This window comes from Dipteris shenzhenensis, chromosome 24 (assembly GCF_047967505.1).
Source record: "Dipteris shenzhenensis isolate YYH24624 ecotype China chromosome 24, Dip_SZ_1.0, whole genome shotgun sequence".
Lineage (NCBI taxonomy): Eukaryota > Viridiplantae > Streptophyta > Polypodiopsida > Gleicheniales > Dipteridaceae > Dipteris > Dipteris shenzhenensis.
In genome coordinates this window covers 14,353,494-14,377,111 of record NC_141619.1, presented here as the reverse complement: position 1 = coordinate 14,377,111, position 23,618 = coordinate 14,353,494, and the positions used below count along the sequence as shown (strand labels likewise).

The following is a 23,618-nucleotide window of genomic DNA, read 5'->3' as shown; positions in this document are numbered from 1 at the left end:
TGGTTGCAAGGAAACTATCATAAATTGCAGATGTCTACATTTTTCTTAGTTTGGAGCTAAAATAGCTCCAAGAACATGTTTCTTTTTCATTTTTTCTTCATGAATCACCACATAAAAGTAGATTGCTACAAAGAAGAACGAGAGAAGAACATGTGCATGATAATGACAATAGCAAAGATCTCGGGGGGGTCACTCATCATATGTAACCCTATCACGTGAGTTCAACAGAAGGATATTTTTTATTCCTAAAATTTACAGAAATAAATATACATAAGGGATTATTTAAAATAGTTTTGGAAAAAATTTACAGATTTGTATAGAAAAGGGGTACATTTTATTAATGAAAAATTTTACAGATAAGGGATTTTAAATATAGACCTTGAACGCACGTGATATAGAGGGTTTATATGTAGTGACCTCCCCGAGGCAAAGATAGAGATGAAGATGGATTGGAGATAAGAACAATAATAAAAGTAATGGCAATTGGTTTGGAAAAAAATAGAGAGTGATATTGAATAATAGAAGGAAGAAGGAGTAGGCGCAAAGGAAAAGGCTCATGAAAAAAAATAAGGAAAATTAGACTTTTTCACATTTTCAACCAAACTAGTCTCTATCAAGCCTAGAGAAATCTTCAATGATAAAAGTATGAAGGTAATGGAAGTGTTCCATTACATTGCAATTCCATCACCTTCTTCCTTCAATTATTCAAGAAGGTGATGCAAGTGTTCCATCACCTTCTTGAATTATTCAATGAACCTCCTACACCTTCTCCTCTACTCGAGCTCCTCTATTATTTAAGATCTCTCGAGACCTTCGGATTGTTTGCAAAATTGATTTGTAGAAAAGAAGCCCTCTATTAATAATTCATAAAATGCCGAGGTCAACTGAGATTTAATCTCAACACTCCAAAGATTACACTTTCATAGAGGGAATTTCACCTTTTAAATCTCAACACTCCAATGATTGCACTTTCATAGAGGGAATTTCACCTTCCTCTTGCTAGTCGACAATTAAGCTATCTTACAATAAAAACCTCACCCATGGTTAATTCTCTAGCCACGTGGAGATTTTTGTGGAGGGAAATTCTTAACACGTGACTCGCATCCGCTCGTCATATTCCGAGGGCTTTCGTGTCCGCTCGTCATATTCCGAGGACTTTCTCAAAAGTCCCTGCGCCCCTTCCCCTACACAAGCTCTCTCGAGACCTTCTAGTGGTTTGTGAAATTGAAAGAAGGGTGGTGCTAGCGAGTTAAAGAGAGACTTGAGCATGGCTCCCTTCTCTCTAAATAACGGCTCTTCCCCTGCTTCTTGCTTCACCTCGTCGCACCGCAAAATCGCCCTCATCAGCTTCTTCGTCCTAGTGCTCCTCTCCTTCTACGCCCTTCGAATCCTCCCCCACAGCTTCTTCTCCTACTCCTCCCTCGTGGACAATTTGGCCGTAACGTCACCTCCCCCTGCAGCCTTTCCGTTCCCTTGTTTTGTTTTGCATATGATCCCTGTTATACGTCGTTTGACTGTTTGGCATTTTTTGCGTTGAGGCATCGCCCTCTAAGAGGTTTTTGTGCCTGTTGCAATGGCGGATCTGTTTTTGCGCGGTTAGGCGTAGCTTCGCCAAGTTGTATTGAGAGCGCGAGCGACGAATGGGGAGAGAGAGAGAGATCTTGTTCCGCTAGATTTATGTGTAGAGTTTTTGTCAACACGTGTTTCGGTTGAGCGCGCAAATACCAGTATGGCTTGTATTGACATTCTCTATTCGTCAGGCGCAGGGAGGACCTCGGGGGATCAACGATATCAGGACTCTAGACGAGATCTTGGAGCAAGCTGCCATGCCCAACAACAAGACGCTCATCTTCACCAGCGTAAACGCAGCCTGGGCAGAACCCGATTCGTTGCTGGACCTTTTCATGGAGAGCTTCCGCCTGCTCAACAGCTCCGAGGGTAACTTACTTAAGCATCTGGTGATCCTCACATTCGACCAGAAGGCCTATGATCGATGCACGCAGCTGCATCCACTCTGCTACCAGCTTCAAACGGAAGGAGTGAACTTCACAAGCGCCAAGGCATACATGAGCGGCGACTACATCAAGATGATGTGGAGAAGAATTCAGTTCCTCAGCACTGTCTTGATGAAGGGCTACAGCTTCATCTTCTCGGTATGTCATCTTGTCCGGCATTTTTTGGTCATCAAGCCCATCTACATACGAGGTCTAGTGATCCACAATAACGTTTAACTTAACGTCGTCAAGGGGAAGGGGAAATTGCCAGAAGTTCTCGGAAAATGGCGAGCGGTCGGAGGTCTTGGGAGCAGGGTTGGGACGAGAACAAAGAGGAGAGGGATAAGTGAGGACTTCCTCAATTTATGAGGGGAGAGACCCCTCTACTCTTATATGTGAGGATACTTTTTAGAGTTCTTTTATAATATCTCTATAATGAGTCTATAACGAATGTCTTGACTTAGAGTCCCCTCAATGAATGAAATTTTTAGAGTGTCTCTTCAAATGACCTTAGCTTTATTGGGTTACCTCTTCCTTTTCACCTAAAAAATTAATTGAAAATAATGGCCTTTTTAACTTAAGTTTGTCCTAGCATCCTTTAAAAAAACATAAAAGACTATATGTATGGAATAATTTATTGAGCCTAAGGGCTCCCTTCTAGAAAAGGTGGATACCAAAGAATAGACATTAAGCTAACGTAAAGGTCCCAGGTTGGTGGAGGATGAATTTCAATCGTTGGATGGACAAAAAGAGTAGAGCCTAACCCGCCTTCACAGCCACCCTCATCCACGTTTAAAACACCCGAACAACACTATCACAAGGCAAAAGGCATCCATTCAACATCATTGACTCTACACATACCTTCTGATACAACTCACACTCTGGCCACACTTCTCCGGAAGCCAGACAACTCTTTAAAAAAAACCAGTGGACTACACAGCCCAACACAAGCTCCTACTGACTGAGATCAAGCTCAGAAAATACATAGAAGACCCATGAAACATAAATATAACTCCAGAAAATGATGCTCATATCTCCCCCGACAAAATCCATGAAGAACAATCTTGGATCTCTTTGACTTCAAGTCTATCATCTGCCTCGTAAACTCAAAGCCATCACCCCTCTTCTATGCCATCAAACACCACAATTCTACAAGAGAACCCACAACGAGAGCAACATAACAGTCAACAAACTTCACATAGGTACCACATATCAGATCCAATGATCAGGAATGGCAACAATCACAAGGGCTCTTTCTTCTTCTTCACGTGATCATCCAAGCACTGCAGTTCCTTTCTACTCACATTGTATACCCTCCATCATCTCATGCAACTGACGACCAACTGCTTTGTCGCCTCCCATAGCTAGTCCTACAGCATTCTAGAGCTCCCGGAGCTCTCGACCCTCTTTCCAAGGTCTCTCAACCTCCACAATAGAGACACCATGCCTTTGTTCAGAAAGTCACGACCAGCAAGAGCCACACTCCTTCACACAGTGATCATGGCCTCACAGCTTCCCTACTCCTCATGGAGTGCACGCCTTCCTCTCTCTCAAGTCTTCACCATCTGCTGTAGAGAGATCCCCCCCGCCAAGTCCCGAAAACTCCCAATGGGAGCAATTGATGACCCTTTCAGCAACTGCATCCCCATAGTATGACCCAACGTAGGGCGTTGTCAATTAAACTCTCGCGTCTTATTACCTCGACAAGCCTATGGCTGGTTTGCAATTTATCGAGATACCCTCAGACACTTCGGTAAGTGCAAACACGAAGCACCACACATCAGACAATGGGTGGTGGAATGAATCATCTGCTTGATCTTTCTCGCAGCACAGGCTTGTAGTTGCACGCCATCACAGCCCACGCCACCGCTTTGAACTTGCTCAAAGATGACTTCAACCTGTTCGACGACGTCTGCTCTCTTGTGAACTTGTAGCTATTCAAATAGAACTGCGTGTTTATGTAGTTTTGATATCCTGGCCCGTAATAGAGATCACCGTCGTCCCCATCATTCCAACCATAGTATAATTCTGCGCAGTTCTGGATCTCCTTTGCAGCCCTCCTGTTGTGCCTCTCCTACCAAGCTTTTTCCAGAGAACCGCCCCTCTGAAAGACCTCCAAGCTTGCAGTAGTGACACCTCTCTTTAGACCCTGCAGTCTGTAATCGCATCCTCACTGCAGCCACTCTCCCTTGCTTTAAAACTCACGTATCTTCTCGGCATAGTTGAGATGCTTCGCCCTTTCAAAAACGTTCCAGTAAGAGAAGACGACCTCCTCTTCACTACGATATATGCTCATAGCTTCTCTACTGCTCATAGAGCACTCGCATCGCGATGTTCCTCCAGCTTTCCAAGCTCTCTCTCTCTCCAGAGGAGCTCCTCTTGCTCATAGCGCAATCCCCTTCTCAGAAGCTCTCCGCCCACACCCCCCTCCTCCGTTGAATCCTCGTCCCTCTTCATCGTTGCCATCCTCGCCAGCTCATGACCAGAAGCTTCCTTCATCACGTAGCCACGTGCATGCATGCTCCTTTCCAAATCAATTTGGCCACCTTAGCTTTATTTGCCACCTCATCAGTGACATTTTACCACTCTCAAGACATTTCCCCCAAATCACACACCAAGGCACTTAAGCACATATTCATTGACTATGTGCACACAATTGCATGCCACCAGTCATTTAGCATTTGATTGCCCACTGACCATCCACATATGATGAACACCATCCCGTCCCTGGATACCATGAAGTGCTCGAAAGTTGCTCATACAAAATCTGATTGAACGCCAGCAAGCACACACACAGGTTGAACATCACACATGTACATATGTTCAGATGAGTTTGGGGTTTTCAAAAAATCTTCACACACCTTTAGCAACCCCTACTCTTCTGCTGTGACATTCATGTCCAGCAGCTAAAGAAGAACATAGGCAAACCACCTGGATCAAAAACAAAGCAAGCTTGTGCTCTATGCCTCTGCTTTTCTCCTCCCGGATCAAAAGGATAACTTTGAACCCTCCACTGCCAGATATGCATAATCCACCATCCTCCTAGATCAAATGGAATCAACAACACACCAATTTGATGTAGCCACCAGCTCCTTCCATATAAGCCTCCAGGATCCCATATCTTATCTTGCCTGGATATTACACAACTCCACTGGCTATTAGTCGTCACACTTGTATCATGAGTCTTGCTCATCTTCATATGAGCTACATCTTTTGAGGTCACAACCTCACACACAGATCTCACAGGCACAACCAGCTCATAATCTATGATTAGGGACTTCTCAGCATACCCTATTGTCTCAACCTTCGAAGCTGCAAAACTCAACCCATCACATGAATTATCAAGATCACTCGGGAGCAAACGAACATCTCTTCCACCTGAAGAATGCTCAAACATACCAGCATACTCTTTCTTGTCATTGCCAACCACACATGCAAAATCCATGAGGGTATCATCAAGTAAAGCATCCAGCTGATCATCAACCACACTATCACTGCCATCTAACTCAACATGCATAGTGGTGTTTTCATTCTCTTTCGAAGAGATCAATGCTAACATATCATCCAGTGCATCATCAAGAACATAATCTAGCTCATCAACTGAATCACCATCATCTTGTAAACACTGAATCTTAACCTCATCATCCTCATCACAGTTTGCATGCACACAATCAACACTTGCTGACTGTAGGTCTTTTACCTTATCAGTAATAGCCACATCAGTTTCATCACTGTCACACATGATTGAGCTCTCATCTTCACTACTAATTTCACACCTCTCTTCCTCATTTGCTGAACCTGAAATCTCATCTTCTTCGGTATGCACAATCACAGTGTCAACCACAAACTGATTGCATTCAGCCATCATAGGCATATCATCACCACTCAACACTGGAGCATGATCATCATCTACACATATAGACTTATCCGTAGCTGCCTTTAATGGGCTCTCAACATTTCTGCCATCTATGGTAGCAACCCCTTCTCTCGGGCTCTCTTCTACCACCTCACACAGATCTAGCTGAGCAACACCCTCCTCCATAGCAAGTGACAAGCCTCCACTCATAAGTGTAATGATATCCAACTCCCTTTCATCATCAGGTTCCTTCAACAATGAAGACAACTGACTCTCTTCCTCTGATGAGATGCTCTCTTCCTCTGTCTCACTCAAAAAATCTCTCTCTTCATCTGTGACTGTCTCCTCAAGTTCCTCTTCCAATTCCAGCCTACAGCTCATCACATAATCTGGTACTCTCCTTGCATCAGGTGAACTTCCTTCTCCTCCATCCATAGAAACTCTCCTGTTATTTTGACCTCTGCTTCTTCCTGCAATCTCCATCCAATTTAGGCTGAGTGTTTTCATCAGCTCCACATCTTCATGCAATTCCTTTTTTAGGGAATCATCCCGCATAGGAATAGACACCGGCTCTCTCTCTACATATGCCTTAATCATTTCTGGCCTATTGACCAGGGCTTTAGGCTCCTCTTGCATACCAAGCTGCCTTAATCTCTTGACCTTCCATTCTTTCTCTCTAGCCACTCTTACTGCATCCTCAAAACTATCAATATTCTTCATCTCCACCTTCAGACGGAATGAAGGCTCCAGACCAGCCACAAACCGGTCTCTCTCTATCATTTGCGGGGGTACTTCAGGAATTAAAGCCTCACACCATAGACTCCACAGTCTACCAAACTCTATCAGATACTGATCCACATCCTGACTATCCTTTTGCTGAATTTTGCACAACTCCTTCCATACTTCATTAGGGCTCCTGGATCGTGCAAACCGTGCAAGAAAAGCTGCTCTCACCACTGTATACTCCGGATTTTGCTGCTGAGGATGAGCAGTCCTGAAGGCAGCCACTTGAGTCTGCAACCATGCTTTTGCATCTCCCTGCAAACAATAATTCAAAATCTGAAACAAAATCTGAGGGGTTGCCCTATCCTTCATAAGTGCTGTGAATTCCATCTTTTCCAAGAATCTCACTGCATCCTCATATGGCATCCCCCAAAACTCTGGAAAGTCCTCTGCCATCCTCACAATCTTTCAACTGTCACACACCCTGGCTTTCTCAACCACAACAAAACTGGAAGGCAACAAAATAAACACACTACTGAAGAAGCTCACTCTACATCCGAAGAGCATTCTTTTTCCTGCGGGCAAGCACTTTCAAAGCTCTCTGCACTCTAGCTCGGAGTCGGATCACACGTAGCTGGACTTCAATACATCTGTCCTTCCTGTGACCACATTTTCCACACCACTCACACTGTATCACTCTCATGTGTGGATTTCTCCCCATTGCTTGCAACACATCTCAGAACACCTGCTCTTCCAATCTTGTAAACTGAAGTGAACATCCTCCGTGGAGGCACCAAAACGTGGATGGACAAAAAGAGTAGAGCCTAACCCGCCTTCACAGCCACCCTCATCCACGTTTAAAACACCCGAACAACACTATCACAAGGCAAAAGGCATCCATTCAACATCATTGACTCTACACATACCTTCTGATACAACTCACACTCTGGCCACACTTCTCCGGAAGCCAGACAACTCTTTAAAAAAAACCAGTGGACTACACAGCCCAACACAAGCTCCTACTGACTGAGATCAAGCTCAGAAAATACATAGAAGACCCATGAAACATAAATATAACTCCAGAAAATGATGCTCATATCTCCCCCGACAAAATCCATGAAGAACAATCTTGGATCTCTTTGACTTCAAGTCTATCATCTGCCTCATAAACTCAAAGCCATCACCCCTCTTCTATGCCATCAAACACCACAATTCTACAAGAGAACCCACAACGAGAGCAACATAACAGTCAACAAACTTCACATAGGTACCACATATCAGATCCAATGATCAAGAATGGCAACAATCACAAGGGCTCTTTCTTCTTCTTCACGTGATCATCCAAGCACTGCAGTTCCTTTCTACTCACATTGTATACCCTCCATCATCTCATGCAACTGACGACCAACTGCTTTGTCGCCTCCCATAGCTAGTCCTACAGCATTCTAGAGCTCCCGGAGCTCTCGACCCTCTTTCCAAGGTCTCTCAACCTCCACAATAGAGACGCCATGCCTTTGTTCAGAAAGTCACGACCAGCAAGAGCCACACTCCTTCACACAGTGATCATGGCCTCACAGCTTCCCTACTCCTCATGGAGTGCACGCCTTCCTCTCTCTCAAGTCTTCACCGTCTGCTGTAGAGAGATCCCCCCCGCCAAGTCCCGAAAACTCCCAATGGGAGCAATTGATGACCCTTTCAGCAACTGCATCCCCATAGTATGACCCAACGTAGGGCGTTGTCAATTAAACTCTCGCGTCTTATTACCTCGACAAGCCTATGGCTGGTTTGCAATTTATCGAGATACCCTCAGACACTTCGGTAAGTGCAAACACGAAGCACCACACCTCAGACAATGGGTGGTGGAATGAATCATCTGCTTGATCTTTCTCGCAGCACAGGCTTGTAGTTGCACGCCATCACAGCCCACGCCACCGCTTTGAACTTGCTCAAAGATGACTTCAACCTGTTCGACGACGTCTGCTCTCTTGTGAACTTGTAGCTATTCAAATAGAACTGCCTGTTTATGTAGTTTTGATATCCTGGCCCGTAATAGAGATCACCGTCGTCCCCATCATTCCAACCATAGTATAATTCTGCGCAGTCCTGGATCTCCTTTGCAGCCCTCCTGTTGTGCCTCTCCTACCAAGCTTTTTCCAGAGAACCGCCCCTCTGAAAGACCTCCAAGCTTGCAGTAGTGACACCTCTCTTTAGACCCTGCAGTCTGTAATCGCATCCTCACTGCAGCCACTCTCCCTTGCTTTAAAACTCACGTATCTTCTCGGCATAGTTGAGATGCTGCGCCCTTTCAAAAACGTTCCAGTAAGAGAAGACGACCTCCTCTTCACTACGATATATGCTCATAGCTTCTCTACTGCTCATAGAGCACTCGCATCGCGATGTTCCTCCAGCTTTCCAAGCTCTCTCTCTCTCCAGAGGAGCTCCTCCTGCTCACAGCGCAATCCCCTTCTCAGAAGCTCTCCGCCCACACCCCCCTCCTCCGTTGGATCCTCGTCCCTCTTCATCGTTGCCATCCTCGCCAGCTCATGACCAGAAGCTTCCTTCATCACGTAGCCACGTGCATGCATGCTCCTTTCCAAATCAATTTGGCCACCTTAGCTTTATTTGCCACCTCATCAGTGACATTTTACCACTCTCAAGACATTTCCCCCAAATCACACACCAAGGCACTTAAGCACATATTCATTGACTATGTGCACACAATTGCATGCCACCAGTCATTTAGCATTTGATTGCCCACTGACCATCCACATATGATGAACACCATCCAGTCCCTGGATACCATGAAGTGCTCGAAAGTTGCTCATACAAAATCTGATTGAACGCCAGCAAGCACACACACAGGTTGAACATCACACATGTACATATGTTCAGATGAGTTTGGGGTTTTCAAAAAATCTTCACACATCGTCTGATCGAGCATCTTTCATAGAGGGAATTAGACCTCCTTATGAACGACATAAAATAAGTCCACCATTTTGAATAAGACAACCAGCCCCCATTTCCATACGGACCAATAAAAGCCTTCCAAGTGTCATTTTGCAACCCCCTCATGGCCCATCGAACTTTCCCAGGAGGAAAGTCCTTGGAAAATGGCGCACTGGGAAAGTTCGACCCTGGCCCTTCCCCCCACATAATGGGCCATAGGGGGGTTGCAAAATGACACTTGGAATCTTATTCAAAATGGTGGACTGATTTTGTGCATAAGGAGTTTAAATTCCCTCTATAAGAGGTGCTCGATCAGACGATGGAGATTCATCCTCCACCAACCTGCGACCTTTACGTTAGCCTAATGTCTATTCTTTGGTATCCACCTTTTCTAGAAGGGAGCCCTTAAGCTCAATAAATTATTCCATACATATAGTCTTTTATGTTTTTTTGAAGGCTGCTAGGATAAACTTAAGTTAAAAAGGCCATTATTTTCAATTAATCTTTTAGCTGAAAAGGAAGAGGTAACCCAATAAAGCTAAGGTCATTTGAAGAGACACTCTAAAAATTGCATTCATTGAGGGGACTCTAAGTTAAGACATTCTTTATCGACTCACTATAGAGATATTATAAAAGAAGTCTAAAAGTATCCTCATAGATAAGAGTAGAGGGGTCTCTCCCCTGAAGTCCTCACTTATCCCTCTCCTCTTCGTTCTCTCCCCCCTTTTTTCTTCCCAACCCCTCACTCTAGCTTTTTGACTACTTAATATATTTTTGAATTGTTTTCAACTTGATACCTATTCAATGAATAAGAATAAAGGTTGAGAAGGGGTCATATTCACTTAACTTCTACTATTTAGACCTTCTTTAATTAATGATTTCCTTTGACCCCCAATGGCATAGCTTTAACCTTTTCCAAGCATAGGTTAACCTATGGCTAAGAGCCATTTATCTATGGTTTTAAAATTCTACTCTCATGTTAAGATGGGAGAAATACACATTAATACCCCAAAAGGAGGTCCCATTAATAAAAAATTTGGTTTACATCCTCATTATGCACACGTGAGCCCTATCCTATGATATGAAGCATTACGTTGTTCCTAGACAAGTTTAATTTAGAAATTAACATCTTTGTTAGATACACCACTATCTATAGTGTTTGTAATTGGAGCCTTTAACCTGGTAACCACTTGGGCTTCCATTGTATCTAGTAACTCGGCTACAACTACGCAGCATTCTGGATCCACTTCCTCACATTCCATGTTAGTTTCAAGGAACTTCAGATGTTCAACCCAAATTGGACAGTCACAATGGAGATGATTCTCTCCACAGCATAGACATCGAGTCTTTGAAGGGTCTGTATTCTTTTCCTTACCATTTCTACCTTTCTCCTTATTTTGCTCTGGATGCGATGGTTTACCACTAGTAGGCTAAGTATCAATTATGACGTGGCTCGTAGATACTTGTAAATTTTTACCGTCGAACTAATAATCCGATTCATCATGTCCAAGACTTGGTTTTGCAATCTTCTTCTAAGTGTACATTCCTAGAACACTTATTGCACCATTTCTCGTTACTACCTGGCTTCCCTTGAATTCCCAATTCCTTTAATGCCTTTTTCATCTCATACATGAGCTTATCTTTCTTTGTTGGTGTTTCCGCAGTGTCATTATCTGCATCCTTTATCTCCATCTTGCCCTTAAGGCCTTCACTTTTTCGAGAACGATAGCTCAGTCAAGTAGCTCCTCATATGTCTTAGTTGGATTGACTATTTTCGCTTGCACAAGTCCACTTGAGTGCATCCCATAATCAATGAGGCTCTGTGGGACTTATGATCTATCATGGTTGTCAACTAATTGATCAAGGCTTACATCTATAGCAAAAAGTCTTGGACAGACTCCCCCTTGTTCTTCTTAAAGTCACTAAACTTGGTGCAAACATCCTCTTCATTAATCTCCTACCTAAACCTATGTAAGAATGCTTCAGACATAGCATACCAATCAGGGAGATACCCAATTGAAAATCGGTTGAAATATCTTTGTGTATTTTTTATCAAAGTACATGGGAAATAATCCATGTAGTCTTCATTTATGTTTACACTCTTCCCAAAATTCCTCGAAAAGTACTAGGTAGTTATCAGCCTAAGGATTTGGAAGTTGTAGATCCATTTAACCAAGTTGTGGAGTCATGCTTGATGGAATTTTAGATTCTTCCTATCGGTGAAATTGATATTTTCTAAGTGGCTACAGAGATAAAGTAGAAGTTGAAGATTGAGCATATTGAAAAACGGAAGGATTTATTTTTGAGAAACTTCACTAAAGGTATTGTAGGTGAAATAGAATTGGCTAACACAACATTCACCATTACACGACTTGAAACTGAGCAGTTAGTTCTAGAACCAACTCAACAACTTAACCTTGGCACAGAAGATCAGCCTACAACAATGGTGGTAAGTGCCAATGTTTTTGTCGAGTAACTACAAGTTGTCAAAGAGCTTTTTTCTAGGTGCAAGGATGTGCATTAGGGGAATTATGGACTCAAAAAAGGCCTCATAAGGGGAGGATTGGAAAAATGGGATGTTGATTACAAGTGAAAGGCCGTGAAATCTATATTAAATGGCAAATTTTGATTGGGATTCCCTTATTGGATGACCTACCCAAATTAAACGGGATAGATCTCAATGTGTAGGGGGAGTAACTATATTCAAAGGTACTATCCAGTAGATATATACATAGATCTAATGGACCAAATCAAAGGCCTGGAAAGTTGGATGTTATGTGGAGCAAGCATACAATGGCCACCCACTATGTCATGCTACATTGCAGTGCAGTCAATGTTGTGAGCGACAAGCTCCTCTACGCACACCATGTGGAGGGATGCCCTCTCTATAGTCATCTACAACCATTAGATCTAGTGATATCTAATGGATCAAATGCACCAAAGGCCACATTAAAGTCCCTCCCCATAAATAAGGTTAGCCACACAATGTAGATCCTAGCCAAGACAGTGTGCTAATAGTGCCAAATCGTGCATGTTAGATCAGAAAGCTCATTCAAGGGTGCGAGAGCATCGCCACCTCTTGGCCATTAGATCTCTATGAGATCTAATGGTCCTCATTGAGCCAAATCAAGCCACCACCATCGTCTAATCTCACCTTCCTTAGGCCATTAGGCTTGTGAGATCTAATGGTTTTAATTGGCTTAAGTCGCCACCATGTCCACGTGTGCATTAAGTACATTGGCACCCTTTGTTCCCCTTCTCACCACATTCCTTGGATCATATTGATTTATTGAAATGACATTTACTTCTTACCATTTTATTTGAGTTGTTATTTTATATCACCAATGAGGAGGAAGAAAAAATCCTTGATGTTTAATTCTCAAGGCTCCTCATTAGCCTAGAACCTAATCCATGTTTAAGACAATTCTTAAGGAACTAATGCAAGAGGCCCTTTTTTGTCCAAAATTCCCCTAATGTTTTCCTAGAATTATACTGATCTTCGAGGAGTTCCTCCTGAGAGTTGTCGACATGGAATCCCATTGGTACCAAATGCCAAACCTATTCAGCAACAAAGGTATAGAATGAATCCCAATTATGCCAAGAAATTAGATTAACTTCTTTGAGCATGATTCATCTATGCTATTGATCGCATTGATTGGTTGTTTTCCATTATGGTAGTGCAAAAGAAAAATGGTAAAGTCAGAGTATGTATCAATTACCAAAAATTGAATGCTCAAGCTACTCCTGATCCATTTCCAATACCTTAATAGAGAACTCTAGATCAAGTGGTAGGACATGAAATGTATTCATTCATGGATGGTTACAATGGCTACAATCAAATCATTGTAGCTCCAATGATCAATCTAAGAATGCACCATGATCAACATTTCGAAATTTCATGGTGGAAACTTTCAGAGACTATCAAATAGAATTCATAGCCATTTATTTGGATGAGTTCTATGTCTATTCTTATAGACAAAGATCATCTTTTCTTTCTAGAGAAAGTGTTTTAGAAATGCAGGCAAACATGAATTTCACTTAATCCATCCAAAAGTGTTTTCTTTGTTCGATTTGGTATTTTGCTCCAGCATGTGTGATTTCACAGCATGTCATCAAAAACTAACTTGATAAAATGCATGCTATTCAAAAAATGCCAAAGCCTAAGAATCTAACTCAACTACATTCCTTTGTGGGATTTATCAATTTTAATGGGCACTTTATCAAATATTTTTCCAAGCTTGTAGCTCCCTTACATGATTTGACTAAGAAGGATGTTAATTTTGAATGGACTACTCAGTTGTCTGTTGTATTTCAAGACTTGAAAAGACGAGGCTGCAGCTATCCTATTTTAAGGCAATGAAGGCAACCTAGATAGGATATCATCTTTCATGTGCATATTGATGCCTCTCGATATGCATTAGGAACCATTTTTGCACAAGTAAATGGTCAATCAGATTACCCAGTGTATTATACCAGTGGGTTGTTGATGCCTATAGAGTCTAACTATAGCACTATTGAGCGTGAAGCTTTGGCATGACATTCAATGTACAAAAATTAAGGTATTATTTACTCAGCAATCCTTCTATTTTCTATGTTGATCATCAGGCCTTGCTTTATTTAATCAACAAGACTATCATTCAAGGGTGCCTTGTGCATTGCATGCTACTATTACAAGAGTTTAATTTCAAGATTATTTATAAGCCTGGTAAAAACCCACATAGGAGCTAAAGAGACATAGGGTATTGTTACAAAACACCTAAATGATGAGCTCTTTGTGGTTGATTATTATGAACATGAGTATGTTGAGTTAATGGATTATCTCTCCCATGTAAACTTTCTTGACAGTATGCTTAAAGACAAACGCAAGTAGTTAGCCTTGAAATCTTGGAACTTCACTTTAATTGGTGGGAATCTTCATCGACAGCATGTAGATGGTGTTCTGTGTCGGTGGGTTTTGCCACATGAATGTGCCATAGTCTTAAAGGAAGCTCACTTGGGCCCTTTTGGTGGACACTTCAAAGGAGAATTGATAGCACCAAAGGTCATGTAGGTAGGTCTCTTGTGGGGAATTTTATTCAAGGATGCTCATACCAAGTGCATGCAATGTGATGTATGCCAACATGCTGGCCTTCTTTTGCCAAATCAATCTATGCCATTGCAGCCCACTCATCCTTGGAAAGCATTCCAAAGATGGAGATTAGACTTTATTGGTCCTTTTAAACCTGCTAAGTTTTAAAAAAATATGTATATTGGGATTGATAATGCTTCCAAATGGGAAGAAGATTTATGTGGCTTGGAGCACAACTTTGTTTGTCTTTGAAAATATTATTTGTAGATACAGATGCCCAATACAAATTGTATGTGATCAAGCATCACACTTCCTTAGTGATATCATGCAGCTCTACTGAAGGATGAATTCAAGATTATGCATACTTTATCTTTGACTTATTATGCCAGAGGTAATTTTGAAGCTAAATCTACAAATAAGACAATCAAATTAACCTTGATCAAGAAAATGCAGTCTAATAAAATTGATTAGGATACTAAGCTCTATGCTGCACTATGGGCTTATAGAATTGCCTTTAAGGTCACTATAAATCTAACATCATTCTAAATAGCTTTTGGTTTGGAAGAGGTAGTTCCCTTAGAATCATTTTTCCCAGTCTTTGAGTGGTGACTGAACATCACTTAGGCTAACTGAAAGCAATAAAGGGGTGATTGCATCGGCCTAGATGAATTGTACCTCTGCATATCCTGGTCACAACAGGTGGCTCAAAAGAGAAGGAAATGATGGCATGCTCAACATATTGTGCCTAAGCACCTAGAAAAGGGTATGTTGCTGTTATTGTATAATGCCAAACTGGGACCCCTAGAAATAAATTTAGAAAATTGGACAGAATGGGCTCTACAAGTTGGCTAAAGTCTTTTCTAATTGGATAGCACAGCTTGAGGATTTTCAAGGCAATGTGTTCCCCGAGGTGTATGATGGAAGCAAAGTGAAACCCTACTGAAGAGAAGCAGGTTCCTTGATAACATAAAGCTCGAATATAGGTCACTCAGTTGAGAATGCCTTGGTTGAATCTTGTGTATCAGCATGTGTGCCAGTAAGCTATTTAGCGATAGTAGAGGGAATAAATTGCATGCAACCACATGGTAGTTTAAGGATTACGAGGGCATCAATTTCGATCAATCATACCTACAAATTGGGTCTTTTATTGCATTATGTAGCCACTCAAGTGACAAGACATCCATCTTTAGCCATTCGTCATCTACACTTCACTCTCGTTCTTCATTGTCTTCATCATTTTCATTCACTTGTTATCCCATTGCTCTTCACATGGCTTCTGTCGACCACATCCTCATCTCTTGCTTAGATATCCTTGCCATTAATCCCATTCCCACTCTACTCTGTCGCACTGTATGCCATCCTAATGATCATGGAGAAGCATAGAGCATGCACTGTCAGATAGAAGAGGCACACAACACCTTCATAGTTTGCACCTCCTCATCCCATTGCAAACCTCGCCAATGCCATCATCAAGGGAATCCTTCAATGTAACAAACTTCTAAAGTTCACAAAGCTTCCATGGGAAGAGGTTTGGAATGAGGCCCTTGTAGAGGAGATCTTGGATTCCTATGATGAGGAGGATCACAATGCTACTATCCAACACGTTCATGTGCAATTGTCCACAGATCTACTAGGAGAGGTTTTCCAGATGGTGGTTCTGATAGCACTATGACAAATATTTTGACAAAGATAGTTACTCTTCCTCTCAAGGTTATTTGATTAACAAGGCATTAAATGAATGTCTCTGATTCATCTGTAGATTCTTTTCGGAGTTAATCGGCCCCAAGAAGAGTATGGGTTACGTGCCCACGTAGTATGTTGCAAGGGTGGTCACTACCTTGGAGGATAGCCTCTAAGTGGTGGACTGGCTCTCCACCTTTGATAAAGCTTTTGACACACAACTTAAGGTTGTGACTAGAGGCCATGCACACTAGAGACTCATCCCTCATCTATATATGCTACAATATCGTGTCACATAAAGAGAAGTTCAATGCCCAACCGACACTTGGTGATGGAGGAGGGCCATCTAGCACCAATAGTGGGGCAAGGAGAGAAATGGTCCACAGTCAAAGGACAAGGGTAGTGACAAATTCTCTGAGGAGCCTAGTGAGCAGATGCAAGAAAAAGCCTAGGGTGGTGACAAAGAGGAAGGCTCCTCATCTCATAGTGAAAAGAAGCTAAGTTAAGAGACAAAACCAAGTCTAACTCAGGATCAGCCAAAGATCAAGAGGCCAACAAGTTTGTGTTTGAGGAGCAGAAGGTGCAAGAACCTCCTAATTAGCCCCAACACCAGGACTAGGGAGCATGCTCACAACCTTAGCCCAAGTCAGATGAAGTGGCCACCACCAATTTTGTGGTTATGCCTACCCTGCCCGTCCATATGGTTTGCACTATACCTCTACCCAATCTATTTCCTCTTGCTCCTATGCTACTTCAAGATGATCATCAAGATAATTATGCCACTGCAACTCACTCAAGGAAATTGTACTCAAATCAATAGGAGCGTCCTAGATTTTCTAGCAAAGCACTAGATCCCTCCACAGGTACCACAATCTCTATTTGCAAGCACAGTACTAGGTTAAATTTATTTGAAGAGAACATGGCCATGCTCAAGAAGCAATAGAGTGCACTTATTGCTAAGAAGGACAACCTCCAAGACTAGTTGGAGAGTTAGAAACATGTATATGATGAGTTGTTGTAGAATCATGGTGAGCTTCAACACCTTCATATGGAGACATAGAGAGATCATGAATCTTCACTCTGAAGTTGATAAGCTATAGAGTTAAAACTCCAAACTATGGGAATCCCAAGTCATTATGGTGGTAGCCAACGTGGTCTAGCTAGAAAGAGCCCTCAAAGAGGCACAAAAGGCCCCAACCAATTAGCAACCCCTAAAGGGTTGCAAAAAGAAGTGGAAGATCTCTGAGCTACAAGCACAAATCTGTGCCAAGATATGGAAGAGGTAGAGGTCCTCCAAGTAGAAAAAATATAGCTCAATGGTGTTCTATGACTAGCTTCAATCTCTGATTTGCAATCTGAATGTGCCTGATGAGAATCCGCCCATGCTGCTCCAGTGCAAAGAGATGGATGATGATGACTCAGTAGCAAACTAGACCTTCCCTTGCCACCTTTCCCAAGTTGTTCCAAATACTCGGCCCATCATTATGAAGTCCACTTCTAGTTCAAGAATCGCGGGAATTGACTCAGGGAAATCCAAGGCAATAGAGAATAACATAGCATTACTCCACCAAATTACTAAGGGAGATTGAGAAGCTACTTGGAAGCTAGATTATAGAAGTATAATATGTGACCAATTTTGAAAATGCCCTTGGTATGTCTAAGCTTGCCAAGGATCCCACATCTAAGATTTGGTTGATAGATTGGCTAGTGGACCCGAACAGGCCTCCAATTGACATCTATATTCTGTACCCTTAGCCTCCCCTAGATCAACACCATAGATTCAATCCCTTTGATCTTGCATTACCCTGACCATCTTCCACCCGAGTTTCACTCGAGCTCCTCCTAGTGACACTCTGAGATCCTTTTCAACTTGCCCCTTTGTTGCTAGACCCTCCTCTGATGCTCCATGATGAAGAAAAAACCCCACACGGTATCCTCGAGGATTCAACCCTTGAGCATCAAAAGTTGAGCAATTCCTTGTGTTGGCAAGTCCTGAACTATGAGGGCCTGATCATCAAAAAGATGAGGCAAAATGACTAGTCTACAAATAGGATCCTTTAGACTTAGGATGCCATTCTAGAACTATATAAATTTGACACATCTTACTCCCCACCTACTGATAATAAGTGAATAAAAGTGGATATGTACGATAAGTGTCAAAATGAAAAAATGATGCCAATAGTAAATGCGTAAACCACTTCTGCAAAATGGACAGCCACGTGGTAATTCCGCCTCTGCTCTGCCTTCCAAGAGATGCCCTCTCTGCCAGGTATTCCTCTTTTGTCTGACTGCTGCCCACATGACAGCCACTATGCTGCCCATGTGGCAATCCCTCACCCCCCCCCCCCCCCCCCCGCCGGGATGCATTCCTCATTCGGGGGCTCTGACCTATTCTTTTCCAACAACTTGCCAGTCATGGCAAAAAATTTCTTAAAGTACTTAAGCGTCTTAGACTTCTCCTTCAGGAAGTTAGACAACAAACTTTATCATGCTCCTCAAAGTGAAGACTTATCACCAATTCAGCACATCTTCTTAGAATAATCATTCTATGACTATTAGGAGGTACCTTCTATTTCAAAGGCCCACATAGGTCATAACGTATCAGTTCAAGGATATCATTTTTTAGAACATCATAGTTACATTTGGGTAGATCGATAATGCATGTTTTCCCCATCTTGTTATCACTTTACCTAGGAATATAGATAACCATCCTTAGATAATTAAAAGAAATTTTAAGTCTTAAGTGGAGTAAGGAGTGAATGAGTGCACGGGTTGATAAGGGATTACTAGAGGTATGGGAGGATTAATGTGCTTAGTGTGTGGGGTGGCTAAAAAGATATTATAAAGGGAAGATCTCGTGGGGGATACATAAAAGAATAATTCATAGTTAGGGAAGTATACATGTATGTGTGTGTGTGTGTAAAGAAATAAATGTCTCTGTGTGTGAGATAAATTTACAAATCAACATTATATCGTGTGTGTGTGTGTGTGTGTGTGCACGTGCACACGATGTGTAAGAAGAACCAACATAGATTCTTCAAATAGCATCATACAATCATGTTGTAAAGAGTGTATATAGAGTACTAGAATAAACTGACAATGCAATGGTATCATACCTTGATTGATTGATGGAGGCAATGACATTTTCTTTGCCATGTAGACATGTACACCCTTGCAAGCCATCCTTTCTTCGTGTTTGAACTTAAGAGTGTCCCTTACACTCATGGAGACATCTCTCTGTTTCTCTTAGCTAGCTTATATGGCCCCTTAAAAGGTCCTCTCATGACTATCTAGTCATTCAATTTGTAGGTATAATGGATCCATTCACCCAATTTAGTTTTAGTGTTGTGAAGCATTTAACTGGCTACAACTTTACATGATAATGTGGAGATGTTCCTCACCATGCTTGCATAACAATAAACCATAAAATGATGGAAGGATTAAGGTTTCCAATACTAGAGAGATGACAATCAAGCAGTACAGCTAAGGGGGCAGGAAAACAATGGGAATTAAGTTATAAAACAAGAGGGGAGAGTTCAAAAGAGCATGAATGAAAGCCTAACACCTAAAGGAGACACAAAATGAGTTAGAGGGTGGATGCTAAGGGTAGAGCATGCTATGAAAGGGGAGGGGGTAGTAGAGCAAGTGTAAGAGAGGAGGTAGTAGAGCAGGGTAGATTTCTAGAGACTCAATTGAAAAATGGAGGGACGAGATGCTGGACCAAAGTAGAGGAGTAGAGGACAAGGGGATCTTGCCCATAAGGACCCACCATGGTAACGATCTAGATTTGGGGCACGTGCAACTACCAAGCGGACTAGGGAGAGCACTATATTAGAGAATTTGGGAATCTCCCAAGTCGCACTTTCAAATAATCAGTTAACATTTGACCATATGTGGCTAAATCTTAACCTTCTATTTGAAAGTGGGACATGGGAGAACTTCCTACTATATTGTTTAGGATAGATTCTACTTTCAAGTATCGGCTTAAGATTTGACCATATGGTCAAATCTCAACCATTTTGGAAATTCCCAAACTACACAAAAATTCCCAAATTCCCTAATAAGGTGTTGGAGGTGGGTGAAGATGGGTTATGCGGCCCCCTATGCAAGAAGAGGACCCACTTGGGGATTCCTCATGAATGCTTGAAAGAGTTAGGGATTAAGAGGTAAATATTCTTGAAGCAGAAGGAAAAAAGAGGAAGGGATTAAGAGGCTCATCTCATTTTCAAGGAAACAACATTATAAATCCAAATTTTTAGTTTATTGAAATATGAGAGGAAATGATTCTCCAAACAAGAAAGTGACCTTTCATGTGCATGTGGATGTAGTTGAGCTAGAAATTGGGTCCATTTTAGATTAATTGCATGGGAACTTAATTTTCCCTACCTATTTACTGTAAGAAAATAATACAACGTTTGTGCTCAATAGATAACAGGATCTCGTACGCAAGAGAGAAAATAGATAGTATGGAGAATCAAAATTTTGATTACTGTAGAACTGATACAATAGATGGCGCTGCCTCCCAGCCGTGTGCTCTTGTGAAAGAAGCTTCAATGGCATGCTGAAAACAGTAGTGGATGCTAAGGAATCAGGGTTGCTGTAGCCAGTGATGAAATGGGCTTCATGGGCTTGCTCTTATATAGCCACCAGTCGTAGTCAGCTAGACCCAATTTGGTGATCGACCCAGTCCACCCAAAATGGTCGACTGGGGGTTGGTCCCGAAATACACCACCGACCACACGATAGAACCGGTGCACAAAATAGAGCAACCAACCTATGGTTGGCATTCGGCCTAGAGCCATCCGAGATCATCTGAGGCTCCAAACGGGCCCCGCAACCCGACAGTGGGCTGCCCCGAGAAATGCTCTGTCTACCCTCAGTGCAGTCAGTCATGGGATGCCTTCCCGCACTTGCATGTAGCCTAGTTGGTGGTGTGCCAACTCTATATGAAGTGGTCCAGCCATCAGGCCACACATGGCCCCCATCTGGTGTCCAAACCAGGACCTATTGGATAACCGAGCTACTCAAATGCCTTCTTCTCATATGGGGGGCTTACAAGTAGAGTAAGTTGGTTCCCGCGTAGTTACATGAGAGTGGAGCATTGATATCTAACATTTACGACTTGAATGACAAAGATGAACTATTCAACAACTGCAAGGGAGGCTTTAGGGTTGGTGTATAGTGTTCTCAACACTATCCGAATTGCATAGCAAGGACATATAGAGATGTTATATAAATTGTTGATTTCCCTTTTAAATTTCATTGTCTTATAAGCAAGAAAAATGAAAGGAAAGGAGGCCCAGTCCATTAATGGGGCAAAGATGAAATAAATCTTAAAATAAATTTGAAATAAAATATTGAGATGTAAGCTAAGAGATGATTGAAATGCAAGTAAGGGCTGGTTGAGATATTGGTACTCAAGAACATCAATGAGTATGACAGTGACATAAATAAAGAGACACAAAATTCCTTTAAAAATGATGGTCACGAGGTGATCTAGAAGGGTGGAATGTCAGTTTTGTATGGGATGAAAGAGGACTCTAATGGGGAGAGGCATGGACTAGGTAGTAGTAGATATAAATAGAGCCTTTGTGAACCACAAAATATAGTTCATGGTGAGACATGCATATTATAGTGGTTAAATGGTTTATTTCTTATTGTTTGCTAGATATAAAGAGTGACAAGTAGAAAACAACCAGTTTTATGAAGATGATCTCACTTCTCATAGCTTATCCAATGTCCATTTCTAAGAATTAATGATGAAGTATCTAAGTTATTGATTTCCAAGATTGTTTGTCTAGGTTTCTTGTTGATACTAGGAAAAGTTCTCATATAATATTATTACGCTCCCACAATAACTAGTACATTGTATTAATTCATTAGACAATAACTAATGCTAGTTTATCTTGTAATATTGGTGTCATATCTCAATCTTTTAAACCCCTCAAATTTGGATGTGTCTACCACTTTAATTTAGTGTGCATCTACCACTTTTAAAGGTGAACATACTATTTAGACAAAAGTCATTCATTTTTATTCTAACATATAATAGTTTTATGAAAATATCGAGGCGCTAAACCCTTGTAATTCTTATTGTAAGGTATTTTCTATAGTAATCTTGAATTCTTGAAATATTGCAATTTTTTCTTAATAATATCATGTTTGCCTCCTTTTTATCGCATTTTTCCTCTATAGGAAGTCCTTGCATGGAACTACAACGTAAAAGAAAGTGATTTATAGTTGACTTTTTTTGTGGAACTCATATTACATACTTGCATTTTCTTTATTTGCTTTAGGATGCAGATGTGCTATGGCTACGAAACCCCTTTCCTCATTTATTACCAAATAAAGACTTCCAAATTTCATGTGATCGCTTCAATGGTAATTCAAGCTCTCTTGAAAATGCACCTAATGGAGGATACTCATTTTCTCATTCCAATGACCAAACTATTCAATTTTACAAGTTTTGGTATGAATCGAGAATCAAATATCCTAATAAGCATGATCAAGATGTGTTCATCGAGATACGACATGATAAACATTTGGAAGAGATAGGGGTGAAGGTTGGATTTTTTGACATTAAATTCTTTGCGAGCTTTTGTTCACATCGGGCATTCGATATGCATGTGGCATGTACCATTCATGCAAATTGTTGTAATGGACTTGGAAATAAGGCTAGAAACCTAAAGAAAATTCTTAATGATTGGGAAAGTTTTAGATCAGATGTCATCAACCACAATCAAACATGGAAAGGTCCTAATGGATGTACATTTGATTGGATTTAATTCAAAGGTATCTATTTTCTAGTACAAATCCAATGCTTGTACTCTTAACTAACATGGATGTAGCAAAGTCAATGCAACTTACCCTCCCATATTGCATCAATACCTTGCATATCGTGTTTCTTTTCAAAGATATTATGGAAATTGAAAGATAAGCTATCAGTGGCCTAAAGGACATATTTATCCTCTACAAATATATTGTCATGTTTTCTTATTCCATTTAGTTGGAATGGCTATGATAGTGCTATCCAGAAGAATACAACAAGTATGAATCTATCATTTTTTAGTGAGTAAGGGTTTGTTTTTTTACAAATATATAGAACAATTAACGAATGAAAAATCATATATTGATTTTTTTGAAGATTTAAATTTCATCATTGAGAATTTTGTTCATGATAGGCTTCACAGATAGAAACTATGTTTTATTTGAATTTTCATTGTTAACACCAAATCATAGTCTATGTGAAGATTCATTTGGTTGGGTGTGCTATTGCAATTTGCATTCACTTTGGATACATAGCATAAATTGTCATTTCTAGATGGGTGAAGAATGAGTCAATTGGAATGCA

The 23,618-nt window shown here is 41.3% G+C and overlaps 1 protein-coding gene across 4 annotated transcripts; it reads left to right on the top strand.

The window, feature by feature from the left end:
• The first annotated feature begins 1,151 nt into the window (after positions 1-1,151).
• LOC147886251 (uncharacterized protein At4g15970-like) lies at positions 1,152-23,052 on the top strand. Of its 4 annotated transcripts, none has more exons than XM_087395545.1 (3): positions 1,152-1,438; positions 1,767-2,153; positions 22,564-23,052. In XM_087395545.1, the coding sequence occupies exons 1-3, from the start codon at positions 1,268-1,270 to the stop codon at positions 23,050-23,052; spliced, it is 1,047 nt and encodes a 348-aa protein (XP_087251671.1). In that variant the 5' UTR covers positions 1,152-1,267. The 4 variants fall into 4 exon arrangements, with proteins under 4 accessions (XP_087251671.1, XP_087251670.1, XP_087251672.1 ...); XM_087395544.1 differs by having other exon boundaries at positions 1,761-2,153; XM_087395546.1 differs by having other exon boundaries at positions 1,152-1,456; positions 1,761-2,153; positions 22,571-22,969.
• The last annotated feature ends 566 nt before the right edge of the window (positions 23,053-23,618 follow it).

Coding starts and splice junctions, on each gene's coding strand:
- LOC147886251 (XM_087395544.1), top strand. CDS start 1,268: ATGGCTCCCTTCTCTCTAAATAACGGCTCTTCCCCTGCTTCTTGCTTC. Junction 1,439..1,760: donor CCCTCGTGGACAATTTGGCC/GTAACGTCACCT, acceptor TCTATTCGTCAG/GCGCAGGGAGGACCTCGGGG. Junction 2,154..22,563: donor GCTACAGCTTCATCTTCTCG/GTATGTCATCTT, acceptor TATTTGCTTTAG/GATGCAGATGTGCTATGGCT.